The following is a 13,284-nucleotide window of genomic DNA, read 5'->3' as shown; positions in this document are numbered from 1 at the left end:
TGAAGCTATGAGGGTTCCAAACATGCCTTCGTCTGACTACAAACCTACAGTAAAATAGCTAGGTATTTGTTTTCCCATTAACGTCGAATAACAAGAACATTGTCATTCTGGTTTCAAAAGGGATAAAACTATTAATTTATTAAAAAGCTTATCATATCACTTGTTAAACATTAACTTGGAAGATAGACGCTTTTTTCAGAGATAGTACTTAAAAAGGTCTCGTCATCGATCGATACATTTAGATATCAGCAGTATGATATTTTACCAACTTCTCATTTCTGTTTTAATAATAGGTCCTACAAACAGAAAAAACAAAACAATAATAATTATTTTTACCTCCACTCTAAGTGAAAAGGCTGTATATAATATGATCAATGACTTTTGCTAGTGTATAAAGGAAAAATTAAAAAAAAAGAAAGGTACGACTTAAAAACAATTTTCTAAAAAAATGGCTTGGAAAACTAATTTTGTGTTGTCAGCCAATAAATTGGCACTGTATTTTTTTTCAAAATTATTGTTTACATTTCGTTTTTTTTTTATTTTTAATTATATTTAATTAAAAATTGACACAATATTCCTCTTGACTATTAAAGAGTCTACTAAGTTCTAAAATGCTTATTTTAGAAGTTAGTAGACCTATAGTCCTACGGCCGGGGATCGAACCTGGACCTCTCAGACCAGCCCATTAACCGTGACGCTATTAAGATTGAATTTGTTTATTATTAGATTAACTTCTAATTAAATATTATTACGAATTTAGTTATAGAAATAAACTAACAGAACGCCCATTTAAACTGCTAAATGCACTTAAATAATATTATCTCAGACAGACAGAATAATATTATTGAGTGTGACCAGATAACATCAGATTACTTTTAATTAGTTATAATTGAAGCTATTAAAATTAATAAATAACTCAGCTGAAAGTAGTAGCCAATAGTCGATCTACTTGAATACAATTTCCATATTATAGGCACGTACCTGTTTAGAAATATGTAGAGCAGTTGAAAGTCTTGAACTATATTGGCTATTTTGTAACTTCAGTAAGTTATCAAGAATAATTAATATTCAATGATATCTAATGTTGTCAATTTTGAATTATTGGTAGTCTGTTGGTAATCAATTTTTTCTTTAGACTTTTTAAAAATGTAAAATTCATCATAATATGATTGGCGTAACAAATTATACTTTTGACAATACTTATGCTACGCATCCATGTCTTGTCATGTATAATTTAAAGTGTAAACTAATATTATGTAAAGGTATGATTGTTACGATTTAACTCGAAAACTACTCACCTGATTTTAAAAGTTCTATCACATTTAGAAAGCTGCATCTTCCTCGAGTAACTTAGGCTATATCTAATCCCTATATTCCCAGGAGAATTGAAACTACGCGTGGGAAACCCCGTGGTGTCTGCTATTAAATATAAATTGCCATGTATATTGCTATGTACGTTAAAATTAAATTAAAATATATATCAGCGCGAGAGTTAAGCGGGAAGAATAATTCAATAGCTAACGGTAAGAGCGGTCAGACTCATCACCGAGAGGTGGCGGTTCGATCCCCGCCCTGTTGGTCTATTGTCGTACCCACTTCTAATACAGTCTATCCCGATTAGTTAGAGGGGAATCGGAATATTGGTCATATTTAAAAGATATGGCAAATATTCTTTTTTTATAAAAAAGAAATTCAAGCAGCGAATTTGAGTGTTCATTGCGGTATCAAGGGAACTCTTACACCTGCACCCAGAGACACGAACTTTGTGCACTGTTTATAGTTATTCCCTGCTACATAAGGTTTTATTGGTTATTTTCTTCGTGGGAATTGTGAGACTTAGACTTTCATTCAATATTTATTTATCACTTTTAATCCACTTTTGATATCAACCTTACACCTACACCCAGAGACACAAGCCTCGGGCACTGTTTAAAGCTATTCTCTGCCATTTGAGGTTTTTTTTACATTTTTCGAGGGAATTGTGAGACTTGGGCTTTTATTCAATATTTGTTTATCCCTTTTAATCCACTTCTAATGTCAGCTTGTCCAATATATTTTGCCATCGGGGTTACCACTTTGCCGGTTATAATATGTCGTTACAGTTAGATGGCATTTAAATAAAAAGCGTGTTCACTTTAGGAGGTTTACTGATCGACTTTATTACATGGATCTACACTCGACAGCGAAATGCGTGTCTGTACCATATTGTTTACATAAGACTACGCCATTATTACATTCACTAACAGCTAACTTACACGTTTAATTAATCCTAGTCTACACGCTACAATATAACCTCCTACATATAGCTATCGCACATTTTACAATAGACCATATTTGTCACCAGGTGTGTCACAGCCAATGTCACCCCCCCGAGTGCCGGAGCCAGCGCTGGCGGTGCAGGCGGTGGCTCAACTGGCTCAACCCTCAGAGCACGACTACGTCACCAGCATGTTGGCCGCCTGGGGACAGTTTGTGATGGACGACCTAATAGCCACTGCTAACGGAAACAAGGTAAATGTAAACCAAAGCTAAAGTTTGTGAGTCAGTGATGCCCATCTGTCATTAATTAGTATAATTAAATATAATAAAAATAAAATATAATATAATAAAAAATATGATATATAAATATTGTCATTAATTAGTATAATTTTTCCAATAAAAATAACTATATAATAGGTATTCCTAATAATAATTTAGCGCGCTATCAATTATTTTTATGAAAATAGCAGACTTCCCGCGGTTTCATCCACATACTTTCTGTTCCCGTGAAAATACGGGAATACAATATAGCTTTACAGTCACAAATAACGTGTCCCCCTAGCAGTAAAATAATTTTCTAAATCGGTATAGTAGAGACAACACCACTACCTCTTTAAAATATCTATTAGTGGACTAAGGCTAATTTAGGGACGATTTTTCAAAATTATATGTCTGTGTGTTTACTGTTTAACCACATGGCCAGACCTCCCTCTTTATAGGAGAGGGGATAATTAGACCCACCACTTGCTTAGGTTGGCAGTAGGGTATGTTTTGAATAATCACCGATCATCTAAAAAAGCGAGAAGCAGGAGAAGCTGGATACAGCGCCGGCTGGCGGCTTGAGACCGTTATGCCTGGAAGTCCATGCAAGAGGCCTATGTCCAGCAGTGGAAGTTAATCGGCTGAAAATGATGATGATGACTATCAAATGTTAATGATAATGATCGCGACCGACGACTCCTTCTCATCTCTAAAAAGCTCTGAGTATTTCTAAAAGGAAAGAAAAGCATTAATTTTATAACCCCATCAAGGATTCGAATCCGAGACCTCACGATCCGAAGCTACATAAGCTAATAACTGGACTAACGAGGCAGTCTTTATCCGGTGTTTTCTCTACAAATTTTATTTAACACAATCAGTTTTTTTCAATTAGATTTCAAATTATTAATATCCTTATTTTTAATTTGTTGACAAACATACCACATCGAATTTGGCTTTAGTATAATTACAGCGATTATGAATTCGAAGCCGAGCGTAGTTCACGGCTAGGTCACGCGACGTCAAGAACTCAGACAATAAGTACAATCACCAACTCCAAGTCCTCTATTATTAAGCCGCCGTAATCAATTACTTGTCGTGTGGGCATTCACAGCATGCGCAGTGATGCGAAGGACGACGGATGTAGTTTTTGTTGATATACGTAAACCATACTTAACCCGAATATTTCTGGACATCCCTGTAGAATACTAGGGATGATGACAGTTTTTTAAATCTAATATTAGTTTGTATGGATGTTTGGATGTTTGTTACTCTTTAACGCTGCAACTACTGAACCGATTTGGCTGAAATTTGGAATGGAAATAGATCTTACTCTAAATTAACACATAGGCTACTTTTTATTCCGAAAAAATCCACGAATTTCCGAGACTTGCCAAACCTGATAATTTTGTGGTATCGATGTTTGATACTCTTTAATGCCTCCGCTACTGAACCGAATCACCTAAAATTTGAAGTAGAGATAGATTATAGTCTGAATTAACACATATGCTACTTTTTATCCCGGAAATATCTATGGTTCCCAAGGGATTGTGAAAAACTAAATTCCACGCGGACGAAGTCGCGGGCGTCCGCTAGTTGTATGTAAATTAAAAGTATGTTAATAGTAAAGCAATTTCGTAGAAGTAACAAGGTATCTGCGATCATTACTTTCAGAGCTACAACCCCATAAAGCGACAATTTTCATTTTTAGCAACGTATTTCCAGGACAAGGGCTCCCTTCTTATATTAGAAACCGGCAGAGACGTACTGCCAAGCGATTTAGCGTTCCAGTACGATGTCGTGTAGAAACCATAAAGGGTGTGGACTGTGAATCGTCTGTTATTATCTAAACTAATAATATTATAAAGCTGAAGAGTTTGTTTGTTTGAATGTGTTAATCTCAGGATCTACTGGTCCGATTTGAAAAATTATTTCAGTGTTAAATAGCCCATTTATCAAGAAAGGCTATATGCTATATATTATCCCCGTATTCCCACGGGAACGGGAACCACGCGGGAAAAACCGCGCAACGTCGGCTATTATAATATAAGATATATCATTTGTCGCTTAAATCATCTTAAAGTCATGGTAACACTATAACACAAGTCAAAATGAATGGGAGACGAGCGATGTCGTAACTCGTAACGCATCGCACGCGCTGCAATCATGCGTCTAATGATGCGAAGACTTTGATTTTTACTTGAACTTGGCCGAGATGTTGGAGTCAATTACACGTTGTTAAACATAATTGTTACGAGTGACCTTCACCCATCTGTATACTAAGGCAAAATATAATTATAATTCACCATACCTAAATTATAATTGTGCAATCAAATTTACCTATTATTACTTCCATGAAGCGCCATCGCTTAGGAAGGTATAGGTATAGCTTGGCAAATTAGTTCGTAACACTCCCGTCCCCCCGTCGCCTGCATATCATGAGAATGTCACCAACAAACTTGCCAAGCTATAGTTGCCGATGTAATAAGATATGCCTACGGAATGCACTTTAATCTAACATTATATATTTTTTTATTTTAAACACACGATTACTTTGATATTATCTGATAGAATGCACTCTGAGATACAAATAATATCCTTAGAATATCGTTTAATGAGGTCTACATTCTGTTATGTAATAGAACCGGAAGGCTTAGAGGTTTTAATTAACGTACTTATTAATTTATTTATTTAATTAATGCAATGAAGTAGGGTTTAATAAAACCCTACTTAATCACATTCTACTGGATGGTAACCAAATGAAACTGTGGCCAATACTTTCCCAGCACGATCTTATAGTTTAGGATGCGTATTAGAAACGTTTGGCCATATGTTTAATGGATTAAAAGTGTTAATGTTATTGCAAGTAGAGCCAAAAATATCTTGGTCAAACTATTCTTAACCATTATCATTAATGACAGTTTGGCCAGGTGTTTTTAGGCAACCTAGTCGCAACATATTATTTTAAGATCCTAATTTTTATACAAAACGCTTTTCTTCAATTAAGCAGATGGGTGAAGGTCGTTTCTAATTCCGATCATCTACTCGTATTTCGTTGCTTCAAAACTACAATACTCGACTTCTTCTTCAAGGTAACTACGTAGGTAAATATACAGCAGATAAAACAAGTAAAGAATTAAATAATAAAAAAAACCCGATTGCCGAACTTGCTCGCACCTAGTCATCCGCCTCGCGTATTATGTATAGCGATTAATATACCGTTTTTCTAATTGTAGGTTTTATTAATATGATCATGATATGCCATTTCGAAACCCTCTTGATGAGCCCTTGAATTTGATACCTATATCGCAACAAGTATTCGAAAAAAATATTTTTTATCTCTACTCTATAGCGTCTCACAGTAGTCGTTTTGGTTTTTTTTTTAACATCACCTATCTAAGAGCACTTGGGTTATTAAGACAAATGTAACGGTATCTTAATAACGTAAATCCGTTCAGCGGTATGGAAGATATGAGGTAATAAAGAATATTACCTTCTTTACCAGTCGGGTAACAAACAGAAATCATCTGTAATGAAACGCCACTTGTTAGTTCAATACTGATCATTTATTGTAATACCCTCACATACATTAATCTTTAATATTTTATATTAATCATACACTACATCTTTCCCCTTTTCAATGAAAGACAAACATTTATCCATTTACAACAATTACAATATCATATTAATTATTTTCCTTCCTTCTTATAATATTTAATAGAAAAGGAATCATAATACATCTAAACATTATTAAATCAATACTTATTATAATCATAATCTAGGATTAGGAATATAAGTATAGGTAGTGATAAAAAAAAATACAATATTTATTTTAAAAATACCCCGTATACAACAATACATTTTCATTTCAATAGTTCTTTACATGCATATAATATAATAATTTAGATTACAATTTTCCATAATTCTCTTTTACATTCACATTTTTTTTTTTTTTTTTGACCGACATTCTAGTACTTACTATAAATAAACCATGCAACTAAACATAAAATACCTATATGAAGCGTAAACTCAAGTGTAATAAATACCTAACAGGCTGTATTTTTATTTTGCGCATTCAATCGAGCCTGTCTCCTTGTACGAGTTAACGGACGCGTATGTATTGAACCATCTTTCGAGTCCCCGGAGTGTTCCGCAGACCTAGTATCCACATCATGAGTTTGAATATTTGTCGGAGCCGTTTCAGATTTAACCGCCCCGGTACCGCTTGTACTCGCTCCAGTTAAATCGCTCTCAGCGAATCTCCCGTCTGTCGCCCGCTCGTACTGTTCTTGGCCCTCTTTTATATTTTGCCTACACACTAAATGACGCCGATTACGTCGATATCTACGTTTGACTTGATCCTCTACGATATACGACCTGGGTTCCGCGGCCGGCTGAACAATTTTTGCACTCTTTCGATTCTTACCGTCTATGATCACCACTTTATCGTCAACACGCAGAGGTCGAAGATGTTTCGCAGCACGACTATCATAATAAATTTTTTGTTTATGTTGTTGGTCTAACACGGCATCGTGATTCTTTTTACGATCGACAATATCATTAAACAATTTATGATGTGTTGGCAGCCGCGTATTTAACCTCCTACCCATAAGGATCTGCGCTGGGGAGTCTATGTTTTCCCGCGGTGTAGTCCTAAGGTTTAATAATCCTATGTAATAATCTTTTCCCGAATCGAAACTTTTCTTTATTAAATTTTTTACCGTACGGACGCTGCGCTCACTTTTACCATTACTCTGGGCATACAAAGGTGAAGACGTCACGTGCTTAATATCCCATGTACTAAGAAAAGTTCGAAATTCCTTCGAGCAGTAAACTGTTGCATTATCTGTGATCAATTCATTGGGAATTCCGTATCTAGCAAATTGCTCCTTCATAGCCCTTATCACCGAATTACTATTCACCGACGTCAATTCATTAACTTCAACGAAGTTCGAAAAATAGTCTACTAGGATAAGGAAATTCTTTTTTCTATACTCAAATATATCTGAGCCTACCTTGAGCCACGGCACGTCGGGAATGGCGTGCGGCAACATCGGCTCCCGGCGCGGCGCGGGCGCGTACCGCTCGCACGTGGCGCACGCGCGGACGGCGTGCTCGATGTCGCGGGACATGCCTACCCAGAACATCACCTGGCGCGCGCGCCGCTTGCAGCGGTCGATGCCTAGGTGACCCTCGTGAATCCTTTCTAACATCTCGTGCCGTAGTGCTGCCGGTATATATAATAAATAGTCCTTAATTATTAATCCATCTACATACTGTAGACTTTCCCGATACGACCAAAATATCCTAAGATTAACTTTCACTTCGTATTTATTTTTAGGCCAACCGTTTACTATATATTTCACTAAGTCTCGACATTCGTCATCATTAGCTACATTTTCTTTAACTAAACTCAATTTTTTATCACTAAAGTGCAGATTACTAATCATAAAACAAGTTTGTGCTTCAATATTTTCATTTAACTTTTCGTACATGCATTCCGGTAACGGGGCCCTAGATAAAGTATCTGCAATATACATATATTTTCCAGGAGTATATACGACCTTAAAATCATACCTCTGCAGTCTAAGCATCATACGCTGTAATCTAGCCGGAACGGAAGATAACGATTTTTTAACTATCGATTCTAGCGGTTTATGGTCACTCTGTATGGTCACGTCGCGTCGCCCTAAAATATATTGATGAAACCGTTCACACGCAAACACAATTGCTAACATTTCTTTTTCTATTTGTGCGTACCGACGCTGCGTCTCAGTGAGCGTGAGGGACGCGAACTCGACCGGGCGCCCCGACTGCAGTAACACCGCGCCGAGGGCCTCCGCGCTGGCGTCCACCGAAAGTACAACCCGATCCCTGAAAATAAATCTGAATAACTATTGTCTATATCTAAGTTATCTATTCTTTGTATTAAGCCCAGTTTTACACAAGCACTCAATCCTAATATATTTTGACATTGCATGTTACAGACTACGAACTTCAGATTATAAAACACTTCTTTATATTTAACCGATAGGTTACATTGTCCTATTATCGGCACAATGTTGCCGGTATAAGAGTGCACTCGCCCAGTGTAAGGGCTCAACTTTTTGTAACTAAGACCTAGATTCAAATAATCTAATTTAGACAATATGTTCAACATCGAACCGGTATCTAACTTAAACTTTAACTGCTTACCATTACCAAACTCCAATAAATCTGTCCATTCCTTCGACCTTTTCCTATCACTTTCACAGTTACCTATCACATTCACAAAGATTAATTCATCATCAGACCCTTCCGATTCAATACCCTCACTTAGGTTGTGCACCCTCTTCCCTGGCATTCTACATACCCTTGAAAAATGACCCCTGCCCCTGCAGGTGTAACAGGTCGCGTGAACCGCTGGACACCATTGCACTTCACAAAACTCACTACCACAACGCTGACACGCGCGGGCCCCTTGGCGCGCGGCTCCGCGCACGAGACCCGGGGGCGGCGCCGCGCCACCAGCCGCGCGCGCGCCTCGCCGCCGGCACTCCGCCGCGGTCCCGACTCCGGCCGGTCTGGCCGCGCCCGGCCACTCCGTCCACACGAACGCTCGAACTCGCCTCTTCTATTTGCTTACTCTCATGCCTCGATATCTCATCGGCCTCACAGATTTGCATAGTCTTCGTGAGATTTAGATCATCAGTCCTCAGTAGACGATCCCGAACGACGTTGTTAGAAATGCCACATACTATGCGATCTTTGATTAAGTCGTCTGTGAGATGCTCAAACTTGCAATCTTGACTGAGCAATCTGAGCGCGGTAACATATTTTCCTATCGGCTCACCCTCGCATTGATTTCTCGTAAAAAATTTAAACCGTAACATTGTAACATTAGTTTTCTTTGTTCCAAAGTGTGTATCAAATTTACTTTTAAGACATTTCAAGTCCTCTGCACTTTCCTCTTTACCATACGTGAAGGTCGAAAATATCTCATAACCCTCTGGCCCGATGAGATTCACTAACAAGCTGGCTTGTACATCTAGTGGTTCCTTAATCGTCCCCGATGCTTTTAAAAAGATTTCGAATTGCTTCCACCATTTTGTCCACGCGTCCGCTCGCGCGGCTGGACTGCCATCGATGTTTAACTCAGCCGGTGGGCGAGCGTGCTCCATTTTAACGTTATCCGAACTTGCATTAACGTAAATCTTCACTTATTTCAATAATTCACTGCCTCAAACTTCTAAAAACTAATTAAATAACTCCCACCGCTGCCACCATGTAATGAAACGCCACTTGTTAGTTCAATACTGATCATTTATTGTAATACCCTCACATACATTAATCTTTAATATTTTATATTAATCATACACTACATCATCTGTCTGTAAAGTCGGTTTACTGACGATAGTTGAACGTGACAACGTCAGAAAACACTGATGGAATGGTTGCATTTTTCAAAAGAAAATTTTGAACGTCATCTTTTTTCGAGTGTGCAGGCTCCATCGAATTATAAAGTCACCCATTGACAATCAATTATTCTCACGTTTCTGCAGCAAACGGCAGCTTTCGACGTTTTATAAGTCGAGCCGTCATGCACGCAGCTACCAATACACGATCATTTATAGTCGTGGGTGCTGCAGACGCGTGAGAATAATAGATCGTCAATGGCATGCATAAGACGTTGTCACGTCAAAAAATAATGGTGCAACCTCGTCATGCGCTTACGAGTACACTAAGTTATCACCAAAAAAAGATGAAAACAAACAATTTCGTAAGCGTAGTTCGTGATAGTTCGCGGGTCACGTGAGGAAAGGTTACAACTTATCGTCAGTGAAAGCTGTGACGTAACGTAGTTCCTGATACCGCACCCCTCCCATGTCATAATCAGCTGACACCTAATACCGTTCGAATGCAGGAAATATAAGTTTCACGCTAACGGCTGATTGGATGATTACTGTTTCCTTGGGAAATGTGATTGAAATGTAATCCGTGAGGGCCCTTGTTAATCTAATTTTAGAATTTTGTTAAATCTTTTTCGGTACTGTTACTGTACCTGACTGTACTGTGTTATTGTTATTGTAACTATTAAATAGAGAATTTGAACTTTTCAGTTATGTGCATTTTAAGAAAGTAAATATCACGTGTCTCAAACGGTGAAGGAAAAACATCGGAGGAAACCTGCATACCTGAGAATTTCCATATTTCTCTACGGTGTGATGATGACTACTGTTACTGTATCTTAGATTGATATCTTTGAATACGTACTATCTATACTACAGCCTTTCCTGATGAGTAGGTACTGTTTACCAACAAAGAAATTAGAAATGAAGGTAGAAAACGCATGTCATTTCATAACTTATTTGTTTTGAATTATGTATGGTTTGTTTATAAAATGTTGTATAAAATATATTACCAATATTTAATTGTTCTAAGCTTATTAATCAAATTTATTTTCATTAATTTAAGAAGAAGTTAATTATAATGATTATTAGGCGTGGAATGACTAGTGATTTATACCCTCATTTTTAATTTGTTTGTTGGTAAACAGTACTCATCAAGAAAGGCTGTAGTATAAATCATTTCATTTTCTCAGTTAGGTACTGTAATTTTTTGCTCTTTTGGGGATGAGGTCTCTAAGACTTTTGCTTCAACAAAACCTTTAGTTCGATTTGTAAATTTTAGCTACATTACATTCCTTTACTTCCTCATTGTTTTATCACTAGTTCACCCAGAGTGGACTACTATCAAACTCATTTCTGCAACCAACCTTGGACGGTGGATTTTGAGCTTTTAAGATTACAAGAACATGTGGTTGCTATAGTTCAGATTAACGGTTGCAACTTATGATAAAACTAGCTGAAGCCCGCGACTTCGTCCGCGTGGAACCATGGATTTTTCCAGAATGAAAAGCAGCCTATGTAATAACCACGAGTGAAATCTATTTCCATTCCAAATTTCAGCCAAATCGCTCCAGTAGCCGCAGCGTAAAAGAGGAACAAACACACATACTTACACACAAACTTTCGAGTTTATAATATTAGTATGATATGTTTAAGATTTGAATTGCAAAGGGTTTCTCGGCTTGCATTAAGCTGTCGAGGCATCTCTTTGTTTGTAACCAATGCAATAAAAAATCGCTTTAGTAGAAAACCAGCCTCAAACCGGGAAGTGTTTGCATATTTGTCAAAGCTTTTAAGAACATTACACAATGATAAACGACCATTAGGCACGTCTTTACAATTCATTTGTTATGTGAAAGTTGGTTTATCTCTACGTCTTTAACTCTAATTCATTTGATTCATCTATTCTGGTTACTTTTGAGCTTCAATGTAATGCGCCAACGTGTCGTTAGTTACTCTCATCATCATTCAGAATCGCTAATTATTTCTGCATTTAGATGTTTCAATAATTATTATCCTGTTTTTTTTTTCTTATATTTTGTATAGTAGGTGTAGATTACTAAAAAATATTACGAGTATCTAATTATCTCAGGGGTGTGATTCCGCTATTTTATACTCATCGATGTAATATCGCCTGTAACAAGTTTTATTAGAATTTGAACTTTATTTCTAAGGGATGCCAAAAATAAAATGTCACTAATAACTTAGTTGCCATGGAGATGAGCGATGTTACATCGCTGTAACTTTACAGAATGCAGGGAATCATGTTACGAACATAAGACACGCAACTTTAATTTATATGATCATCATCATTATTGTTCTTTGGTCATGATTCAGTAATTTGGTCTGTGTTAACAACCTTTTAAAATAAACATCAAATCACTGAGAAATGTCATATATAATGTACGATATTCACGAAAGGTTGTTAGTAGCCACCGGATGACATTTGTTAGATGAACTGAACATCGTTTAATATGTCAACTTACATACGTCGTAATGTCGTCGTAAATTAGTGAATTAGTCTGCAGGCTTAAATATAGAAGAAGAGAAGTAAGAAGAGGGTATTAGAACTCAGATACAACGCATCTGCAATGCGTAAAAATATATTTTTTGTTTTTTTTTCCTAAAAATAAACCTGAGAAATCTTGGTCACACCCAACCCCTCAACGTTGGTTTTCCTCTGACACCTTAAGCATCTTTAAAATGTCGTTTTCTGATATTGGAGTTGGAGGGTATTTTGATAAAATATCTGCGTATTGGTGTGACACAGATAGATATGAGATAATCAAAGTGTTGATTATTAACATACTTATTTGTAATGCTGCTTAATCTATGTACCGACCAAATTTTCACAGTATTTTACTTTTCATCTTTTTCTGTTATTATAGAACAGTGCGTTCAACGTGGGTAAAGCTTTGTGGTTATTTTTTATTAAACCAATCTTTGTTGTATAGGCCTGCTTTCGGAAATGAGCCGCCAGACATTTGTTACGAAAGTTTTTTCAGTTCAGTTAAGTTATTTCCAAATAAATTAAATTATTAAAAGTTGTCGTGTCGCTAAAAATTTGTTACGTTTTTTTAAGAAATCAACTGCTATTAGCTAGTCCAGTTCCGTTATGTCCTAACAAATAGTTTTGTAATATTTGGTTGTATCATTTTAACGTTTCCACTATTACCAAATTATTACATTAACTTTTAGAGCGAACACTTTAAATGACAATAAATATCATTGCAAAATGTAATTTTACATTCATATTTGTTGCCTAAAAATATTGTATACTTGTTAGATACTACGTGATCGTATTAAATAGGAAGAAATAAAGAATAAATTATTTAAAAATAGACAGTAAAAATACGGTTTTGTTATTTAAAATGTTATT

General features: G+C 36.5%; 1 protein-coding gene across 2 annotated transcripts in view; it reads left to right on the top strand.

Moving 5' to 3' along the window:
• LOC112056193 (heme peroxidase 2) overlaps nt 1–13,284 on the top strand; it is a 65,295-nt gene that overhangs the window by 31,675 nt on the left and 20,336 nt on the right. For both annotated transcript variants that reach the window (XM_052884396.1, XM_052884397.1), the window contains exon 4: nt 2,345–2,511. In XM_052884396.1, the coding sequence (XP_052740356.1) occupies nt 2,345–2,511 (167 nt within the window). The remainder of the gene's footprint in view (nt 1–2,344; nt 2,512–13,284) is intronic.

Source organism: Bicyclus anynana, chromosome 11 (genome assembly GCF_947172395.1).
Source record: "Bicyclus anynana chromosome 11, ilBicAnyn1.1, whole genome shotgun sequence".
Taxonomy (NCBI): Eukaryota; Metazoa; Arthropoda; class Insecta; order Lepidoptera; family Nymphalidae; genus Bicyclus; species Bicyclus anynana.
Note: the sequence above shows the minus strand (reverse complement) of the source record. Positions and strands in the feature narration are given on the sequence as shown.